The sequence below is a fragment of the Geotrypetes seraphini genome, chromosome 14 (assembly GCF_902459505.1).
Source record: "Geotrypetes seraphini chromosome 14, aGeoSer1.1, whole genome shotgun sequence".
In the NCBI taxonomy this organism is placed as follows: domain Eukaryota; kingdom Metazoa; phylum Chordata; class Amphibia; order Gymnophiona; family Dermophiidae; genus Geotrypetes; species Geotrypetes seraphini.
In genome coordinates, this window is record NC_047097.1 from 39,536,084 (window position 1) to 39,558,661 (window position 22,578).

At 44.0% G+C, this 22,578-nt stretch overlaps 2 protein-coding genes across 6 annotated transcripts in view; one reads left to right on the forward strand and one right to left on the reverse strand.

The window, feature by feature from the left end:
- MPHOSPH10 (M-phase phosphoprotein 10) overlaps positions 1-13,712 on the reverse strand; it is a 77,775-nt gene extending 64,063 nt beyond the window's left edge. The window contains exon 1 of the mRNA XM_033920107.1: positions 13,367-13,712. Within this exon, the coding sequence (XP_033775998.1) occupies positions 13,367-13,455 (89 nt within the window). The 5' untranslated portion in view covers positions 13,456-13,712. The remainder of the gene's footprint in view (positions 1-13,366) is intronic.
- A 3-nt stretch (positions 13,713-13,715) lies between these two features.
- MCEE (methylmalonyl-CoA epimerase) overlaps positions 13,716-22,578 on the forward strand; it is a 59,761-nt gene continuing 50,898 nt past the window's right edge. For 3 of the 5 annotated variants that reach the window (XM_033920110.1, XM_033920108.1, XM_033920111.1), the window contains exons 1-2: positions 13,892-14,018; positions 14,700-15,040. In XM_033920110.1, coding sequence (XP_033776001.1) covers positions 13,985-14,018; positions 14,700-15,040 — 375 coding nt within the window. In that variant the 5' untranslated portion in view covers positions 13,892-13,984. The other 2 variants (XM_033920109.1, XM_033920112.1) reach the window with 2 other exon arrangements.

The window sequence follows — 22,578 nt, forward strand, 5'->3', positions numbered from 1 at the left end:
CTGAAGAACCGAGGCCGCTTTGTATTGCGGGATGAGGCCATGAGATCCATGTCTGGAAGCCCCCACCAAAGGACCAGCAGCTCGAACGCCCTCGGAGACAGCTCCCATTCGCCGGGATCGAGACGATTCCTGCTGAGGAAGTCCGCTTGAATGTTTTCGTGACCCGCAATGTGTGCTGCTGAAAGAAGCGGAACATGCACCTCCGCCCACTGAAACAGCAGCATCGCCTCTTCGGCCAATTGAGGACTCCGAGTCCCCCCTTGACGATTGATATATGACACCGCCATGACACTGTCCGAAAAGATCCTGGTCGGACGGTCCTGAATCATGGACCGAAACTCCCGTAGCGCAAGCCTTATAGCCCTCAGTTCTAACAAATTGATTGAACACTGGGCCTCTTCCGAGGACCATACCCCCTGCACGGAAGCTTGCCGGCACTGAGCCCCCCATCCTCGAAGACTGGCATCTGTCGTAATCACGACCCAATCCGGCGTCGCTAGCGGCATGGACCTCGTTCAGCCACCAGTGCATGCCGCGAGCCACCCGAGGACTCCATTGGAGCCGGCGACTGTAGTCCAGAGATGCCGGGGACCACCGAGAAAGAAGCGACTTCTGCAGGGGCCTCATATGGAACCGAGCCCAGGGAACCACTTCCAGAGTCGCCACCATCGAGCCCAGAACCTGAACATAATCCCAAACCCGAGGATTGGGCGACCCGAGAAGACCCCGAATTTGAGACTGTAATTTCTCTCCCCGTTCCCGGGGTAGATACACCATTCCCAGACCAGTGTCGAACCTGACCCCCAGGTGCACCAAAGACTGAGAAGGGGACAGAGAACTCTTGGGAAAGTTGACGATCCACCCCAGCGACTGAAGGAGCGAGATTACCCGTTGAGTTACCGACACACTCTCTTGCCTGGACGACGCGCGGATCAACCAGTCGTCTAAGTACGGGTGTACCCGAATCCCTTCCTTGCGTAAAAAGGCAGCCACCACCACCATAACTTTTGAAAAGGTGCGGGGAGCCGTCGCCAGGCCAAAGGGCATAGCCCGAAATTGATAATGCTGGCCGAGGATCGCAAACCTCAGAAACTTCTGATGCGGAGGCCAGATCGGAATATGGAGGTACGCCTCCTTGAGATCGAGGGACGTGAGGAACTCTCCCGGCCGTACGGCCGCAATCACCGAGCGAACCGTCTCCATCCTGAAATGGCGAACACTGAGAAATTTGTTGACTCCTTTTAGATCCAACACCGGCCTGAAGGAACCCCCCTTTTTTGGTACAATAAAGTAAAGGGAATAAATGCCGCGGCCCACCTCTTCCGGCGGTACTGGCACCACCGCCCCTAGATCCAGGAGAATCTGAAGAGTTAAGCGGACCGAGTCTCCCTTGGCCGCCCCATTGCACGGGGATACCAAGAAAGAATCGGCGACGGGAGAGGCGAATTCTAACTTGTACCCTTCTTGAATAATGTCCAACACCCAACGATCTGACGTGATCTTGGCCCACTCTGCCCAAAACGCCGACAGGCGTCCCCCTAATGGAAAAGCAGAGGGGGCCAAGACCCTGTCATTGTGGAGCGCGACTTGCCGGGGTACGAGCTGGCTGACCTGAAGCGGGTTTGGTCGTACGAAAGGAACTTCTCTGCCGACCTCTAGGTCTAGAAGAAGAGAAAGAACCATACGCGGAACCGAAGAATGGTTTCCCGGACCTGTATCTCCTCACTTCTCTGAAACGAGGTCTAGATGACGAGGACTTCAAAGGGGGCCTAGGCCTATCTTCCGGTAACCGCTGAGTTTTGGTATCTCCAAAATCCTTTACCAATCTATCTAAATCTTCTCCAAACAATAAACCCCCTTTAAAAGGGAGTTTCACCAGTCGAAGCTTAGAAGCCGCATCTGCCGCCCAATGGCGAAGCCATAAAGACCTGCGAGAGACAACTGAAAGCGACATCTGTTTAGCCGAAGCGCGAATAATATCATATAAGGAATCCGCTAAATAAGCCAAACCTGATTCCAAATCAGCCAGTTCCGAAGGGACAGAACCCCCGGACTCCATCATATTATCCGCCATCACTTGAGACCACTGCAGACAGGCTCTTGCCGCATAAGAGCTGCAAATTGCGGCCTGCAAAGTAACTGCAGCTACCTCAAAAGATAACTTCAGGGAAGATTCAACCTTCCTATCCTGGGCATCCTTTAACGTAACCCCCCCTTCTACTGGCAAGGTCGTCCGTTTGGTAACCGCGGCTACCAGTGCATCCACCTTAGGCAATTTAAATTTCTCAAGTTCGTATGGGTCCACCGGATACAAAAGCCGCATGGCCTTTGCTACCCGTAACCCGGCCTCCGTCGTATCCCATTGTGCCGAGATCAGCTCCTGCATGGCCTCATGCACCGGAAAAGCCTTAGGCGGCCTACGGGTACCTGCCATAAGAGGGTTCCCCGAAACTTTCGAATCTACTTGAAAGATGTTCAAACCCAGTAATGCTTTCGAAATTAAGGAGGAAAGTTCTTCCCGATGGAAAAGACGGAGCACGGAAGGGTCATCCACTTCCCTACACGGGGGATCCTCCGCTTCCCACTCCTCAACCTCACCTTCCTCCAAAGACTCCGGAAGGGAAAAAGGGGAAACTACCATAGGCTCGCCCGCGGACGCGAGCCTGCGCTTTTTAAGTACCGGCAATTTTACTGGAGAACTATCTCCCTTCGCCGTCTCCCCAGTATCCACTTTCAGGGGAACAGCAGAGGAAGAGGGCACAGTAAGAACCGGCAAGTTCACCGAGATTGGATGAGCAGGCTGACTGCACTGAAGCATGAAAGCCCTATGCATTAGCATAATGAACTCCGGTGTGAACGAGCCCAGGCCAACCGCTGTTGAAACCCCCTGTTCGGCGCCGGAGAGCGGAGCACCCGCTCCCTCTAGCACTTCCGACTCCCCGCCCCCTGCCGACCCCCCCTCGGCCGTGGAAGCACCTCGCCGCGAGGCCGAGCCGACCGCGAGGGGCGGGGACGTCGAGCGCGCTTCACGGACGCGGGAAATGGCCCCCTCGCAAGCCTGCAAGAAAGGATCCTCAGCCGGTGCCTCTAAGCACCCGGCTGAGCACAATCCCGCCGGTGTTCGACGCTTCCCACAGCGTGAACACCGCTGACGAGAATCTTCTGCCATCACAACGCCACCCCCCCCCAACCGGACCGGCACTCAAGGTGGCAAAAATAAAAAATGAATAAAGAAAGCAAATTACTTACCACACTCTCAGCCCGCCCCCCTTCAGTAAGGATAAAGCTGGTAATTAAACCGAAAGCTACCTCAAAAGGGCACAGCTCAGCACAGGAAGGAGCGTTTTTTGTTTTTTTTTTAAACTGGAATGAAGAAACCAACGCTGAGAGCAGGAAAATCCCTCAATCACTCGGAGGGGAGGGTGGAGAAGGGACCTGGGAGGGCCCAGGTGTAGCTCCTAAAGCCGGCACCACTCAGCCAGGCACCCCGATCCTACTGAAGAGCCAAAGGCTCAACAGAGGAGACTAAATGATCACCAATCCACCAGGCACCGTCAGAATCCAGGAGCTAGTGAGATAGCTCCACCCCTGCTGGGAGATAGAGCAAAACTGATTCAACAGGAGGAACACCAGGCTATAAGGCCAACTGTAAATCAGTTTCTCTATCTCCACCTGCTGGTCGATGTGAGCTATATCCCACTTGTCTCTGGATTCATCTGCTGCTTTGCTAAGGAATATACAGTTTGCTAAAGTTCAACTATGCTAGAAAGGCCAAGCTCATCCACCTTGTTATGGTGGGCTCGATGATTTGTCTAGAAAAACTAATATGGTTGCCATGTTAGTTAAAAACAAACATTAAAAAAGGAAAACAGGTGATAACTTAAAAAAAAACAAACCTGGACTAAAAATACACTTTTTGACATGCTTTTGAAAGCAGAATTTTCTCCAGGAAAATAAATTACTGAAAAATATATTCCTGGCTCCACCAATGATGGCCTTCTGACAACTACCAAAATTGGAAGTTAAAATCAAAACTTCCACAAGAAGCTTAAAAAACCAAGAAGAGCGTGACCCACATCCCTGCAATATACTAGACTGCAAACTGTGCCAGTATCTGTCACAGACCCCATAGTTATCCACACTGGAAAAACATTCTTCATAAGGGGATCCTACTCTTCACTACTAAAATAGCCTCATCCCCATGACCGCATTTGGTGCCTCCAAAAACTTTGGTAGCTTTGAGCATGATTTCTATGATCCAGAACTATTTTTTGTTTGACCAATGGCCTTATCAAAAGGTTTCAGGAATATAATTGGAGCAACATTTGCCCCAGCTATTGTCTTTTTATATTTTGAAGAATGTTGAGTTTACACTATCTTTGTTTGTCCGTTCTCTTTGTGCTGGTGATGCTACACTTATGATGTGATTGTATTAAGAAAGGGGTTCATGGAAAACTTTTTGGCATTTGTGAATCAACAGCTATCACCCCTTGATCAAATCTTACCATACATATCACCAGTCTCAAATAATTTTTTGGACATTTTTGTGAGTTTGATTCTGGTACGTATGTTTTCTTTTTTAAATTTCTGTGTATTCCAAATCAATGGACTGTATCACTTTGAAAATGACAGCATGTATCCTAGGCATTCTGTTTTTCTCAAGTTTTGCAATATTGTTGAATTTGCATTTCTAATAACAGCTAGAAGTCAGCAGCAGATACACTGTGATAAGCTGAAATCAAGTGGATATCCACAGAGCATTATCATTCAAGAAGCTAAATGCACCTTTTATAATCCAAGGGATGTTCTTTTAACTACTCATAATAAGGGGAAGGAGTCTGTGTAACATATTACTCAATCTGATCAAATTGCCAAGGTCATTAAGTGCCTTTTGAGAATTACAGATTCATCCTTGTTTCAAAGATCTTGGTTTTATTATAACATATAGTAGTAATTTGAAAGACTGTTGTTCAGATGTTTGACAATATAGAATCTCTACACATGAAATAAAGGAAGGGACATCATCCTTATGGAAACTGCTCTGTTTGTGATATCACAGTGACAGCTTCTTCATTCCTGGATTCATCAGGACAATAATATACCGTACTTTGAAATTTCAGACTACTTATATTGTATATGATTACCCATTCAGGTGGTTTAAATTATGTGGGACAAACTTTGCAATGTTTGAAAACTCACTTAATTGAACAAACATTGCATTTAAACTATATAAAAAAATGCAAGGAACCTTTGGAGAATCACTATTTAGAGGAATAATAATAATAACTTTATTCTTCTATACCGCCACAGTCGAAAGACTTCTAGGCGGTTTACATCAAAGAAGGCTGGACAATCAGCGAATTACAGAATGCGAGAAGTGAGGGTACAACTTATCCAATAGTTCCTACTTTAAAAATATTAAGAGTTACTTTGGATCGTACTTTATCATTTAAGGCTCATACAGATTTACTGGTCAAAAGATGTTTATCACTCTTTGGAAGTTGTGTACCATTAGAAAATATTTTGATTTTATATCATTTAAAATACTGATTCAATCATCAATTCTTTCAATGCTGGATTACTGTAATGTTGTTTATTTGGGTGCTCATAAAAAAACAGCTAGTAGATTAAGATTAATTCAAAACACAGCAATTCGTTTGATTTTTAATCTAAAAAAAAATGATCATATCAGCTCATATTATCAAAGGCTCCACTGGTTGCCGTTTGAGGCAGAGTGTTGTTTAAATTTGGATGTATTTGCTACAAAGTCTTATTTGGGTTGGCCCCATCTTATCTTGTTGCTCATTTTAGATTTTTTATATGTAAAAAAAATATACGTAGAACTGGCTGGTTTTATTTTCCTTCAGCGAAAGCGTGCCGTTTTAAGAAATTTTTAGATAGGACTCTGGCGTTTCAAGCAGGAGTAATGATACATGCTTAAATGTTCTTATTACTCCAGCTCTCACTTATCAGCAATTTCGGAAAGATTTTAAGACCTATCTATTTAAACAGTACAATACTTAATAGATATCAATATCAATTTGATAAATGGATTTTTATTATTTTTATGGAATAAGGCTTACAGAAGCTTATCTATTTTAGTATAAATAATCTGTATTGTGCATACTTTTTTGAATGAGTTAGGGTCGTACTTTGTCAGTTAGTATCTTTTATTGAATTGTGTTATTTCCTTTTATAAGACACTGTTATCTGGTTCTGTACTTTAAATACTTTGTAATTTATTGTGTAAACCGCCAAGAACAGATGGTATGGCGGTATACAAAAATAAACTATTATTATTATTATTTATAAAAAATAGATAAAAGGACAGCATATTACACTGAGTTTGATAGAGGGAAAATATAACTTAGTAAGTGGTGAGGCTTCTGTATGGGAGATGAATTTGTCAAACAATTGCTTTCCGGACTGCGCCGTAGGTCAGCCTGGTTCCATTAATATAATTTCCCAGCCAGGACTGCTGTTTGCTTGCTTGGAACATGAAGGACCTGTCCAAAAATGATTTGAATTTGCAGCCTGTGATCTTTGGGTATGTAAATATGCTACGGTTTCTGGTTGGTTGTGTAATATGAAGTGTGGTACCGTGTTTCCACGATGGTAAGACACTGTCTTATTTTTTTTGGAAGGCCAAAATATGCTCTAGGGCTTATTTTCGGGGGGATGCCTTATTTACCCTTTCATGTCCCCTCTGTATCTCTATCCTTTCTCTCTCTCTTCTGCTCCCTCACCCACGAGTCCTGCATCTGGCCCTCTCCCTTCTACCTGCACCTGGCAACACCCCCCTGCTCCGCGGCTCTCTTCAGCAACTTGTCAGCAGCGGTGATCAAGACAAGCTACCGACATCGAGGCCTTCCCTCTACGAGTCCCGCCTTTGTGGAAAAAGGAAGTTGAAACAAGCGGGACTCGCAGAAGGTAGGCCCCGACGTCAGAAGCTTGTGTTGATCGCTGCTGCTGAGTTGCCGAAGAGAGCCGCGGAGCAGGGGATGTGGCCGGAAGCAGGTAGAAGGGAGAGGGAGATAGGAAGGCTGTAGATCTCCGGAGCATGACACCGACCCCGGCCAGGATGATTTCTTTTTCAGGCGTGCATCTTACAAGTCCGGCGTCGCGGCGGGAAATAGCCATGCTGAGCAGTGAGCTCAGCACTACACAGATGAAAGCCTTGCTTGCTGATTGGTCCGGCGGCACGGCCGCCGGACCAATCAGCAAGCAAGGCTTTCATCTGTGTACGTGCTGAGCTCACTGCTCAGCATGGCTATTTCCCGCCGCGACGCCGGACTTGTAAGATGCACGCCTGCGTGACACACTACCGGAGCCACGGCAAAAGTGGAAAAGAGCCGCATGCGGCTCTGGAGCCGCGGGTTGCCGACCCCCGCGGTAGACGTAGGGACCACACGGAGTCACCCACCGTACCACCCGATTCGGGTAAGCGCAGGTATCGGTGGGTGGCTTATTTGCGGGGGGGGGGGGGGGGTGCCTTATTTTACTATTTTTTCTAAAAAGGGGGGGCTGTCTTATTTGATGGCCCTGCCTTATCATCGGGGAAACACGGTAGTAGGTAAGAAGGCGCTAGTCCCCAGACCTGCTTGAAACAAATACAAGCAAACTTGAATAGTATTTGCGCCTCCATTGGCAACCAGTGCAACCTTTTATAGTAAGGGCTAATATGGTCATTTTTCCTCAATCCGAAGATCAAGCAAACTGCAGTGTTTTGCACTATTCTTAATTTTTGTACTGTTTTCTTTGGGATATCTAGATAAACGATATTGCAGTAGTCCAGAATTGATAGGATCAGAGACTGCACCAGTAATCTAAAGGATGTAGCGTCAAAGTATTTTTTAATGGTCCTTAGTTTCCACAGTGTACAAAAGCATTTTTTCACCACTAAGTTTGTGTGGTCAGCCATGGTTAGGTGTGTGTCTAGTGTGATTCCCAGTATTTTTATGGTTTTGGAGATTGGGTATTCGTGGCCGTTTAATTGTAATGATCTTCTGGTAATTTTGTCCTTGGGGCTTGCCAGGAAGACTTTTGTCTTTTCTGTGTTTAGACTTTTGTCTTTTCTGTGTTTAGTCAAAAGGTTGAAGATTTGTGTTTAGTCAAAAATTTGAAGATTTTCAGCATTTGGCTATCGGTCAAATCATACTGCTTGATCATAGAGGGAACTCAAGGAAAAGTTTGTTTCAATGTGAACAGACATAGAAGTTTACATTGAGAACTGTGGATCAGCTCCATGGAATGGGGTGTTTTTATATGTTGTTTTAAGACTATGATGTGAATTAGCCAGTTTGAACTTAACAGTGTTTATTTATGTTCCTATAGCCATTTTGGAAATCGTACTGGCTTCTTTTTCACCATAGATTTTCTTTTCTTTTTGATTTTTGTGATTGTGCCCTTACATAAACAGAATTTTGAGCAATTCCTGTGATTTTTGTTTTTAGTTTGCTCTTATTTTTCTGGTAAGAAGACTGAGGTAAGTAAACACTATAATTCTGGGTTACATTGTAATTCCGGGTCTAGGGGGAGTACATATTGTAATTCCGGGTCTAGGGGGAGTACAAATGGTAATTCTGGGTTTAGGGGGAGTACACATTGTAATTCTGGACTAGGGGGAGTACACATTGTAATTCTGGGACTAGGGGGAGTACACATTGTAATTCTGGGTCCAGCGACAGTGCACACACTGCAAATTGTACTAAAGGAAGTCAAGTAGCCCAAGCGAGAATACCCCCACAGGGTACACACAATTCCGAGTCTGGGATAGGAGCACACTATAGATCTAGGTCTGGGGAGTCCGGGAATAGTGCACGTTGCAGCTCTGGGTCTAGGAACAGTTCAAGACATGCAAATAATGCTAAAGGTGCCCTGGTTGCTATAGCAGGAATGTCCCCACTGAGACGTAACAAACATACAACATGGAGGGCTATGTACGTCAACGCCCACAGTCTGGGTAACAAGATTCTGGAATTGGAAACAGAAATGAGAAATGCAGACCTGGATGTGGTGGCGATATCTGAGACCTGGCTCACAGACTCCCACGGGTGGGACATGGTCATACCGGGTTACAACTTGCTTCGCTGGGACAGGGAGGGAAAAATGGGAGGAGGTGTAGCATTATGTAATGTAATGTAATGTAATTCATTTCTTATATACTGCTACATCCGTTAGGTTCTAAGCGGTTTACAGAAAATATACATTAAGATTAGAAATAAGAAAGGTACTTGGAAAATTCTAAAGATGGCATTAAAGTCACCAGAATCACAGATGTACAGTACACTGGGGAATCCCTTTGGGTAAATTTGGCCAGAGGGAAGGACAAATGCCTGTATCTTGGCGTAGTATCAAGACAACAGGATACCCTAGATATGGAATTAATCGGAGATATAGAGAATATCACCTTGCGTGGGGACACAGTATTGTTAGGTGACTTCAACATGCCTGATGTGGATTAGGTCACACTTTCCTCTGCTTCCGCCAGCAGCAGGAGGCTATTAAACTCTTTGAAGGGAGAAAAACTCAGGCAATTGGTGTTGGAAACAACAAGGGATCAGGCAATACTGGACCCGATACTTACCAATGGAGAAAGTGTCACAGAGGTCTCGGTGGGCGACACATTGGCCTCCAGTGACCACAACATGGTATGGTTTAATCTCAGGAAAGGTTTCACTAAATCTACCACACTGACCAAGGTCCTCAAATTCAAGGACACAAACTTCAAAGACATGGGAGACTTCGTTCACCAGGCGCTACAAAGCCAAGCAGAAACCGATAACGTGGAAGGAATGTGGTTGACTTTGAAAGCCACCATACAGGAAGCAACAAACCGCTATGTTAAATCAGTAAGTAAACAGAGTAGGAACAATAAGCCACGGTGGTTCTCTGCGGAGATCTCAGACCTCATCAAGGAGAAAAAAAAAGCATTCATCTCTTACAAACAATCAGGGAAACAGAATTCTAGAGTAGACTATCTAGCCAAGTCAAAAGCCGTCAAAACAGCAGTTAGGGAGGCCAAATTCCGCATGGAGGAGTCTCTAGCAAAGAACATACAAAAAGGAGATAAATCCTTCTTCAGGTATATCAGTGACGGGAACAAGAACTCAGGCGGGATAGTACGTCTCAGGAAACCAGACGGAGACTATGTAGAAACGGACTCGGAAAAAGCACAACTGTTGAATGAATACTTCTACTCAGTCTTCACCCGCGAGGCGCCGGGACTCGGTCCTCAGCTGCAGACAAGGGCTGAACCAGTTGACCCGTTTAGTAATTTCAAGTTTACACCCAGCAGTGTCTACTGCGAGCTGTCAAAGCTCAAGATTAAAAAGGCAATGGGGCCTGACAACCTACACCCTAGGGTGCTCAGGGAGTTGTGTGATGTCTTGGCGGAATCGCTATCTGCGCTCTTCAATCTCTCCCTTAGTACAGGTAATGTCCCGTTGGACTGGAAGACGGCTAATGTCATTCCACTCCACAAGAAAGGCTCCAAGATGGAGACAGCAAACTACAGACCAGCGAGTCTCACATCAATAGTGAGCAAACTAATGGAAACTCTAATCAAACACCAATTGGATACGATTATGAATGAGGAGAATCTACGGGATCCCCGTCAACATGGATTTACTAAGGGGAGATCCTGCCAATCCAACCTGATTAGCTTCTTTGACTGGGTGATGAGGAAGCTGGATGTTGGGGAGTCCCTGGACATTGTATACCTGGACTTCAGCAAAGCATTTGATAGCGTACCACACCGCAGGTTGCTGAGCAAGATGAGTTCTATAGGATTGGGCAACACGCTGACGAAATGGATTGGGAACTGGCTTGGAGGTAGGCTTCAGAGGGTAGTGGTGAACGGCACCCCCTCCGAAATGACAGAGGTGATCAGTGGAGTGCCGCAGGGCTCCGTCCTGGGCCTGATCCTGTTCAACATCTACATAAGAGACTTGGCAGAAGGGCTCAGAGATAAAATAACATTATTCGCCGATGACGCCAAACTAAGCAATATGGTGGGCAATAGCACAACAGACAAAAATTCGATGCACGACCTACTTCTACTAGAGCGCTGGTCTAGGTCCTGGCAACTCAGCTTCAATGCCAAAAATGCAAAGTCATGCACCTGGGCAGCCATAATCCATGCAAGACTTACACTCTTAATGGCGAGATCCTGACAAGAACTGAAGCAGAACGAGACTTAGAGGTGATCATCAGTGAGGACATGAAGACTGCAAATCAAGTGGAGCAAGCTTCCTCAAAAGCAAGACAAATCATAGGTTGCATACGCAGGAGTTTTGTCAGCCATAAGCCTGACATCATTATGCCATTGTATAGATCCATGGTGAGATCACACCTGGAGTACTGTGTGCAATTCTGGAGGCCGCATTACCGAAAGGATGTGCTGAGACTAGAGTCGATCCAGAGAATGGCCACCCGGATGGTCTTGGGTCTCAAGGATCTCCCGTACGAGGAACGGCTGGATAAATTACAGTTCTACTCACTCGAGGAACGCAGAGAGAGGGGAGACATGATCGAGACGTTCAAGTATCTCACGGGCCGCATCGAGGTGGAAGAAGATATCTTCCTTTTCAAGGGTCCCACGGCAACAAGGGGGCATCCGTGGAAAATCAGGGGCGGGAAACTGCACGGTGACGCCAGGAAATTCTTTTTCACTGAAAGGGTGGTTGATCGCTGGAATGGTCTTCCACTTCAGGTCATTGAGGCCAGCAGGGTGCCTGATTTTAAGGCCAAATGGGATAGACATGTGGGATCTATTCACAGAGATGGGTAGGGGAGGGTCATTGCGGTGGGCAGACTAGATGGGCCGTGGCCGTTATCTGCTGTCTATTTCTATGTTTCTATTTTATAACCCATGGATGTAAATTAATGACTCTGCCCTAGAACATATCTACACACGAGTCATATGAAAGTACACACCTTCTTGCCATTGCTTGTACTTTCATGTGTGTAATCCACATGGTTATTTCTAAGAGGCAGCTTAAGAAAGTGTTAAGACTAGGGAACACTCCATGAAGTTACAAGGTAATACTTTTAAAACAAATAGGAAAAACTATTTCCTCACTCAACAAATATATGGGTCCTTTTACTAAAGCACACTAGCCATTTCAGCGCACGCTAAACACTAATGTGGCCATAGACTATAATGGCTAGCGCACCTTAGAACTCCAAGCTTTGGAACTTGTTTACCAGAGGATGTGGTAAAAGAAGCAAGTATATCTGGGTTTTAAAAAAATGTTTGGACAAGTTCCTGAAAGAAGTGTCCATAAACTGATGAGGTAGACTTAGGTAAAGCCACTATTTATCTCTGTGGTCTGTTGCATAGAATCTTGCTACTCTTTAGGATTCTGTCAGATACTTTTGGCCTGGATTGGTCATTGTTGGAAGCAGGATACTGGGCTAGACAGGCCATCGATCTGGCCAAGTTTAGCAGTTATTATATTTCTTTACTGAAACACTAATGTATCAGACCAGCAAAGCAAGGACACATGGGGGTGTACTCCCTGTACCCCATGGAATACTCTCCAATACCTACAAGCAGGCATTTCCTTAGTAACAAGAAAACTAGCCTCAAACTGTGTTTACTAGGTCCGTCATCGCCAGTATAAGTAAAAGGAAGCTCTCATATACTGACAGATTGAAACAGTTAGGACTGTTCTCCCTGGAAAAGCGGAGACTTAGGGGAGACATGATAGAAACCTTCAAGATCCTGAAAGGCATAAAGTAGACAGGGACAGATTTTTCAAACTAAAGGGGACCACAAGTACAAGGGGGCACTCGGAGAAATTGAAAGGGGACAGGTTTAGAACAAACGCTAGGAAATTCTTTTTCACCCAGAGGGTGGTGGATACATGGAATGTGCTTCCAGAGGCTGTGGTAGATAGGAGCACTGTACAGGGCTTCAAGGAAGGCTTGGATAGGTTCCTAGAGGACAAAGGGATTGAGGGGTATAGATAAGTGTAGAGATGGATTATAGGGATAGGAGTAGAGGTAAGTTACAGGAATAGGAGTAGAGATAGGTTATAAAGCTAGTCAGGGACCACTGCTCAGGCAAAAGGGCCTGATGGGCCGCCGCGGGAGCGGACCGCTGGGCGAGATGGACCTCTGGTCTGCCTCAGCGGAGGCAACTTCTTATGTTCTTATATGCGAGTACCCACTTATAGTGAGCATCATAAATGCTAGTTCTCTTCTCCTCTTACACATTTCGCGTTCATTACGTGTCAAAAGAAGAGGATGGAAGCTAGACAGCACTACATTCCTATTAATTCTATATACAAAGTTTCCTCCCCAGAACCACCACCGAACTAGATCCACACCGGTGTCTCTCTACAGCCTGAGCCGCCTTTACCTAAGAAAGCGCACAGGCTCCGCACATGCTGCATCCAGCGCCTGCAAACAGTCTTCCAGACGGAACGGCACCGCCTCTGCAGCAGCCATCCTCTCCCAACCCCTTTGCCGAGTACACTCCGCTCTAGGGCCGGACGGAATTCGCAGCGTACGTGAATCCGAGCGGAAACAAGTACCATCCCAAACTGGTTCCTACTTAAGAAAGGTTCCCAAGGCTACACTATACAGCACGTTTCACGGCGGTTTTATTCTTCCCAATCAGGAATGACTATAGTAATAATTCACAGCTACAGCTCTGAAATCAGGATTCCTTCGTTTAACGCTGTAGGTTTCAGTGTAACAACCGAACCCTCGGAATGTGTCTCTGTGACGTCACAAAGCCTCTCGGTCTTATTTACACCTGCGAAGGACTCCGCCCCCTGCCCCCTCTTCTTTTCTGTCTAATTGTCTCCGAGAAGCTCCGAAATAAAGTTGTATCGAAGAACATTCAAGTATGGCGGCCTCCCTTATAAGAGGAGTAGGTAATAAAGGATCTTGGTTTTTGCTGTTTATTAGATTTGTCAGTTAATACCGTAGATGTTAGAGTTTGGTTGTGGTTTTCAGGGTTCCAGGTTCTGAGATGAGCTGTAGAGGAGTTTTTATACATTTCTTTGGTAAAGTTACTACATAAACTGGATGTTGTGTGCCACACTCATTCCAAATACAGGGACAGTATGGAAGCCTTTGAATAAAGTTTTGGGAACATACAGTATTCCTGGGACTGGAAATATTTTGGATTTGGCTGGCTCACCCCTTTCCAGTTGTAGTTCAAAGTACGTTACATTCAAGTGCAGTGTTTTCCTGTTCCCGGAAGGCTTATAATCTAGCAAGCCAATATTGAAAGGGATTTAGCGGGTAAGAGAGGCTCTTGAAGCTTTCTCAATATCTGGGCTAATAGGCTTGACGTGCTGTTGTAACAGGCAGTAAGCACTAGTTCAGGGCTGAATTGGTTATTTCGCTTATCTTTTAAATGTAGTGAACATAAAGACTTAGAACAGCCTTTTATTTGCTATTTAGACCAATTTCAAACCTTAAAATGAATTTGTTTGGCCTTAGTACAATAATAGTGCATATTAAACAGTGCAGACTAGTTTATTCATGCTAACACCACCTCCTCTGTTCCTCTATATTCATTTCCAGATTTACTAATAGTAGCATTGGCTAATTGTTGTTGGGGGAGATTCTTCTGCCATCTTCTTACTGCTGCTTGTGGCACAGTGGTGAAATTTCATTCTTAAATACTTAGGTTCTGTTTCTTCAATAGCATTACACAAAATACTATTGGATTGTTGCAGGACTTTTCAAGAGGCTGCATACTTCAGTTCCATCGGTGCGAGCTTTGTCAGTGTCACAGTCTGTGATGCAGAATGTTCCAGGTTTTCTGTGGAAACTGGGTCAATTGAACCATGTAGCCATCGCAGTACCTGATCTGGAGAAGGCTCGGTCTTTCTACCAGGATGTGCTAGGAGCACGGGTGAGCAAGACTGTCCTGCTTCCGGAGCATGGTGTTTACACAGTGTTTGTGGAACTGGGAAATACAAAGCTGGAGTTGCTGCATCCTCTGGGAAAGAACAGCCCTGTCACTGGCTTTCTGCAGAAAAACAAGGTCGGAGGGATGCATCATATCTGCATTGAGGTATGATATGCTTCAGGTATTATATTTCGTATTATCAACTGCATAGACTCGTAGAGAATTGCAGGCTATAAGACACTGTATTGTATTAAACAGCATTCCTTTTTATTTTTTACAAAATGTTTACATTTTTAAAGGAAAGGCACAGTGAGAAGCACATCCTTTAGGCAGTCAGCCAGCGTCAGCACCTCTCCATGCCTTTTCCCTTCCAGCCCCCCCCCCCCCCCCACACACACACACTGGCAGCTCAGGGCCCCATATGGAAGGCATTCGCTCATGTGTGGATGTTGACATGATGACTTCATGCATGCATGTCGCATCATCGTGTCAACGTCCACGCACTTCCAAATGCCCTCGAGCCATGGCCACCAGTTTAGTGTGCTGCGGCTTTGCAAAGTTTGCGAGACACTGCTCTAAGCCAATTTAAATTTTTCTGCTTTGATAAAACCAGTATATATAAATGGTATTATACACAAAGGGCCTGATTCTAAAAACAGCGTCCCGATTATAGATGGCGATAGGCATCCTACCGCCATCTAATGGACCAATCGGGATGTATGTTTAAAAAAACCCAAAAAACAATGGGACAAAGGACACCTACAATGTAGGTGGTGTTCGTGCGTGTACAGAGGCGTCAATGGACGCCTAAGGTTGGCATAGATGTGGTTTATGCTGGAAATGGCCTTGGGCATCTGTAGGCTTCTCGTTGGTGCGCGTCAGACACTTTAAATGTAGGCCTGTAAAATGCTGGCCTACATTTAAGGCATCTGTAGAAGAAAATAAATGCGATTCTGGATGCAGCACCTACCAGTGACCAAGCGCCATTTCCAGAATCTGGCCCAAAGTAATGCGATTCTCAGCACTTCTAAGTGCAATTTGCTTCTTTCTCTCGCCTCCAGACATTCATATCTTCTTCCCACACTCCCCTTCCTTATGCGTGCTCCCAGACACACACTTATAACTGTATCATTCCCTTATACACCTCACATAGACCGCTACTTATTACATACTTGCCCTACCTAGACCCGATTCACCACTGCATTCCCCTCAAATAATGAGGAAAGATATCTTACGTGCAGGAGATGTGCTTAATAACAAAACACTTACTCCCTCTTCTATTAAACTGCGCTAGCAGTTTGTAGCGCATAGAGCCGCTCTGAATGACCCACGCTGCTCCCGTTGGCAGTGCGGGTCATTCAGCTTGGCTCACCACACTAAAAACTGCTATTGCAGTTTTGTAGAAGAGACGGGTTAATTATTCAAATCCACGTTGATAGAGATTGCAGTGGGAGACCAAAGGAGCTCCAACTTGACACACACAGTCTGTGCCATTAATACGAAGATGTACGTTTTTTTATTGGTCTTATAATATATCTTAAAAATCACTTCAAAAACTTGTGGAGCACACTGAAATCCTCAAAGAATAGGCTATAGCATGAGTCCAAACATAAGCTATATATCAACCAAACAGTTGAATTAAGAGATTATTAGGATCTCAAGTGCGCACAGTTATATGCTGGCTGAACAAGTCTTAGCATATAGCTATCATGTGAGCTATCATTGGTCCTTTAAACTCTTATACCTGCAATAAGTTATATGTGGGTAACGCACATATTTATGCATAATTATTTTTTTTTGCATGTTTTAGATCAGGGATGTCTAACCTGTGGCCCGAGGGCCGCATGCGGCCCCATAAAGCATTTTGTGCGGCCCCGGTCGAAGGCGATGCAGTGTTTTCTTCTGCTGCTCCCGGGTGTTTACTGTCTTGCCGGCTCCCTCCTCTGTCTTGCTGCAGCGTTTGCGTGGCCCCAGAAACATTTTTTCAACCAATGCGGCCCAGGGAAGCCAAAAGGTTGGACACACCTGTTTTAAATGATCTTAACTTGCATGGATGAACTGGTGTTTGTTTCAAGCTATACCATCATGGAATATGATTTACAGCCTCCATATTTACAATGGCCTTTAAAATGTCATTCATCTGGGAGGCTGTAGTATACTCTTTATCTCTGGCAACACTGCTGGACTTGGCAATTCCTTTAAATTTCAAGAACTTGAAAAAGAGAGACATAAACTGTGATCCTTAAACACAGAATGAGTTTGCATTAAGTCCTAATTTCTTTTAATGATTTTGTGCACTTTCTAACTGGATTTATTTATGTGTGTATGTATGTATGTATATATATATATACATAAATAAATCCAGTTAGAAAGTGCACAAAATATATACCACTTATAGCCTAAGGGACTCATAATCAAAACTTAAACATGTCTAAAAACCCACCAAAGTCAGCATTTGGACGACCTAAAAGACAGGTCATCCAAATGCCTCTAAATCCCGCTGTTCACCCAGAGCTAAAAGGGGCATATCTATAGGAGTGGTTAGGGCGGGATCTGGGTCGACCTAGACTTAGTTGTCCTGCAGGGATAGTCGAAGGTTTTACTAGATGTCCTGGACGGAACTTAAACATTGTGAGTTAGACAATATAAAAACAGGTGTAAGTGCCATAAGGTTATCCAAAGTGACTAGATAACCACTGCAGAGACAAAGTAAAGACCCCCACACACTCCCCCAGTGTTCACTGACCCCCCTCACACTCCCACAAAGATCGGAATAAAAAAAGATGTCTCCAGAACATCAGCACCTAGTAGAGGTGTCTTAAATAGCCTAGGGGTAGACTAGTGAATCATAGAGAGGAGGACCCAGGTCCATAAGCCACTGTAACCACTACATTTATGGTGGAACATGTGTGCCCACTAACCCTCCCAAACCATACTCTAGTACCATATAGGTACCTCCTGCAGCCATAAGGGCTATTGGGGTTGTAGACAGGTTTGGGGGGGGCTCACCATAACCTATAAGGGAGTTCTGGTGAGATGTTTGTGCCACCCTTTTTGTGAAGTTCACAGCAGTGTCTCTGTAAGGTGCCCCACTGCTCTATTGCCATGTCTGGGTGGCCAGTCCATTACAAGGTTGGCCCCTTCCAAGCTCAAATGGTCTTGTTCTGGGCGTTTGGGACTTGGAACTAAATTTTGGTTGAAAATGTGCAATAAAGACATATGTACTGGCAGCCTGGACAATCAATTGCTTGGATGTCCAGATAGACGATTTAAAAAAACAAAAAAAAAGAGATTTTTTTTTTTTTTTTGAGAAATGGCCATTTTCCTACTGCCAACTTTGGGTGTCTAGTGCCATACAACCAAATTCAAATTAGATGTTTGTTTTGATTATTCCCTTCCAAGTGGTTTATGTTCAGGTCCTCAAGCATTTTTCCCTATCTGTTAGCATTCTGATTCAAAAATGAGTATGTAAAACCAACAAAAGTTTACCAAAGCTTACTTTACTTGCTGAATATGTACCCCTAATGATTTCACACAATCCAATCTAATTCCCAGACTAAGTTCATCAAATGGAAAGCAAACTGTATTTTCCACTAGTGCTGGGTAAAATCAGCCACTAGATTAACCTCATCCCCCATCCTTTTAAATATCTCCATTTTATTTATTTATTCAGTTCTCCCAGGGGAGCTCAGAACGATTTACATGAATTTATTCAGGTATTCGAGCATTTGTCCCTGTGGGCTCAAAATCTATCAAATGTACCTGGGAAAATGGGGGAATAAGTGACTTTCTCAGGGTCACAAGGAGTAGCGTGGGTTTGAACCCACAACCTCAGGATGCTGAGGCTATAGCTTTAACCACTGTGCCACACTCTTATTAACCTTTAACTCATTGCTTACCAAACAGTCTGCAGCATCACTAACTAACACAGTGGTTGAGACCTTCTTTCAGCACTAATCTTTCATAGACACCAATATTTATACCTCTTCTGCATATAAATGCGATATGTCATATTTATGAACTATAGACCTTCATAGGGTTAAAAAGCAATTTCCACAACTGTCGGTTTTCATTTTCCACTTTAATTTCTGGAGCGTTTCATTTACTAGTTACACTTTGTCTTGAGCACACATCTGACTTTTTTGCTCAAAATCAATCTTTGAATCCTTAGCTTATTAATTCTTCCACTTTGTCCTTTCTGTGATATGCTACAGTAGCTGTTGCATGTAAATTGGCTATTTTACATTCTGTTTTCATGGCTTTGCTTTTGTGTCTTTATGGTTAGCATTCTGTGCTGTCAGGCTGGATACCTTCCATTTTCGATCTGACTTATACTATTTGTACTAGAAACACTCCATGAAATTCAATCTCCCCATTAGCTGTAACGTGATTGCTTACAATGGTACTTACATAGGAGCATGTATTGGCCAATTGATGTAGTGATAGAAGTGGCTCTGATGAGACTTAATATATTCTGTTGGCCGCAAAATCACTACTGTGTTGTTCATAGTGGCGGTATATAAAATGTAATAAATTGTAAACAGATGCACATGGAAGAAAGCAGGGATGTTATTGAAAGCTGTTCATACTGGATCCCTGATGATATCCAGGTAGTAAAAAATGAAGAAGAATAAACAGAGAAAATCAATCCTCTTTAATACAGTGGTACCTTGGAATCCAAACTTAATCTGTTCCAGAACCCCGTTTGAGTTCCAAGGCAATTTTTCCCATTGAAAATAATAGAAACTGGATTAATCCGTTCCTTGGTCCCACAAACTCAGATTTTCCAATAAATTTAACAGAGGCAACAAGATCGGCAATTGTAAGCGGTGTTCAGCCCAAAGCTTAAGAACATAAGAATTGCCGCTGCTGGGTCAGACCAGTGGTCCATCGTGCCCAGCAGTCTGCTCCCACGGCGGCCCCCAGGTCAAAGACCAGTGCCCTAACTAAGACCAGCCCTGCCCTCCCAAGCAGAAACAGGAAGCGGCATCAGAGGGGAAGCTTTGGGTTGAGCACCGCTTGCAGTTCCTGTACATTCTGATTCCAAAGCAGCGTTCAGATTCCAGGCCAAAATTTAATTTAAAAAAAATGTTCAGATTCCAAGTTTGAGTTTTGGGGCATTTGGATTCCAATGTACCACTGTATTTCAAAGTCTTATCTGCAGCAGGGAAAGCAGTATGCATTTTGAAACCTTATGTTTGTTTTGTTACAATTTTAATACAGTAAATGTTTTAATGTTTTGTGTTTATGTGAGGCTTATATACCACCATTCACGTAACCATCAAAGCGGTATATAAAAACAAGGAAAAAGAAAGGAACTACAATAGGAAAACAGAGAGAAGAAAGAGAGGCAGGAAACGAACAAAGAACAAACTTATTCTTAAAGTTATCCAGGTGTTGCAGTATTCCAAAAGTAACCAAGCCAGGCTAGGCCCCCCTCTGAGAATGCCCTAGAGAAAAGTTAAACCTTCAAAAGTGTCCCAAACTTCAGGTAAGCCCAGAGCGAATCACAACAGATTCCAGAGCCTGGGAACAGTAGCAAAAAAAAAAAAAAAAAAATGTATCTAGTATAAGAAAGCAAAATAAAGATAAAAAAGAAGGGAATGTGAGACTGCCCACTGTAGATATACCCAACCCTATTCTTTCCATGTGTTCTGGAAAGAATATGTTCATTTTAACATCAGTATATATGTTGTATCTAAAACCTTGGTATCCCTGTTGTGGGAACACAGCTCCTAGGCCTTCCTTGCTCAGCTCCATTTTGGCAATTTGCTGCTATGGTGAGGTATAGTTTTTGTATAACAGAGACATCATTTCATGGATTGTCTGTGCTTTTACTATGTGTTGTATGTGCCATCTTGTTTAGATTGTACATGAAGAAATAAATTTCATTTTTAGAAACTGTATTTAAAAGATGTTTTCCTGCTGCTTTTATAGCCCCAGGATACAGTAATAGTGGGTGATCTATGCACAGGAAGCTCTTTGGACTAATAATAACAATAATAAATTTTAAAACTGAGTCTTGACATCTTTTGCAGAAAAATTAAAACAGTGTTCCATTGAGAATTATTGGAGTCTGTCTATGGTGGAAGCACACACATATGTCCCCTTTTTACAAAACCATGCTAACGTTTTTAGCGCTGGTCGCAGTAGTAACAGCGCCGACGCTCATAGAATTCCTGTGAGTATCGGAACTGCTACCGTTGCAGCCAGTGTTTAAAAACTGCGCTACGGTTTTGTAAAAATGGGGGGTTAAATTCCTCCAAACGTACCTGTCGCCAGTGGATAAATGCATTTTAATGTTTAACTTAGCTTTTTCCTGACTCCTAGTTCAAAAAAGAAACAGTAGAATATGGGTGTCTTTCTTGTGAAAGGTCAATGCACAGTAGCACATCCTGGAAACCTACAAAAAAGCAATCCTACTCGTAGCAAAGAATTACGTTTCTCTTTGTTCTCTCCTCACCCCTCTTTCCCTCACTCCTGTTTTATTTGATCATCTAATTACTACAGGTTCATCATTTAAGAACCTTGGAGTACACTTGGATTTAACACTTTCTTTTATTCAACAGGCCTCTTCTGTTGCAAAATCTGGTTTCTGTTCTTTACATAAACTTAGGCCCCCTTTTAAGAAGCTGTACTAGGCTTTTTTATTGTTGGCCGCAGCGGTATTAACTCCAACGCTCATACAATTCCTATACTGCCATGGCCAGAGATAAAAAAGAAAGCCTAACGCAGTTTCGTAAAAAGGGGGGTTAGAGCATTCAGAAATTACCTTGATTATCATTCCCTTCAACTCCTGTTTTATGCTTGCTTAAATTCACGCTATGAATACTGCAATGCTGTCTTTGCAGGATTAAAATAAATCTAATGTGAAGCATCTTCAGACCCAGCAAAGCACAGCAGCCATAATTCTTTGCAGAGCCAAAGGGACCATGCAACTCCTCTACAGAAACAATTGCATTGATCACCTATACTGTATATCGGGGGTGTCTAACTTTTTGGCTTCCCTGGGCCGCATTGGCTGAAAAAAATGTTTCTGGGGCTGCGCAAACACTGCAGCAAGACTTAGGAGGGAGCCGGCAAGACGGTAAACACCCGGGGGTAGCAGAGGAAAACACTGCATCGACCGGGGCCACACACAATACTTCAAGGGGCCATAGGTTGGACACCCCTGCTCTTATGATTCAATTCAATATACTTATTCTAACCTATGAAGTTGTCCATGAGAGTAAACCAGAGTACTTGGCTTCCTTACCATTCCCTACACTTTAGCCCAGTGTTTTTGTTCACTGAATGACCATCGTCTTGTCCTATCATCCCCATCTTGGGCTAGGTGGGAAATAACCTGGAATACTGAATTTTTTTTTCTGTCGCCACTGAAAACACACAATTAATTTCAGCCAAAACTGAAACTATAGCAGATGCCTTTTGGCCAAATCTGAAACCAGAGAGAGAGGATTTAGGGGCAGTTTTCAGCACTGAAACCAAAATTCAGTCGGCCTCTATTGATGTCAGATAATTTGATCTCTATAGACCTGAAGCACGTGCATTACTGTTAAAGTAGCAACTTAAAAACTGTTATGAAGCCATTGTCTTTAACCTGCATAAAGGAGTAATGATTTTTATTCACTTAAGACCAGACATTTGTCATTTTATATCATTTATACATATCGCAAGATATGAGAGGTGCATTTGTTCTGTAA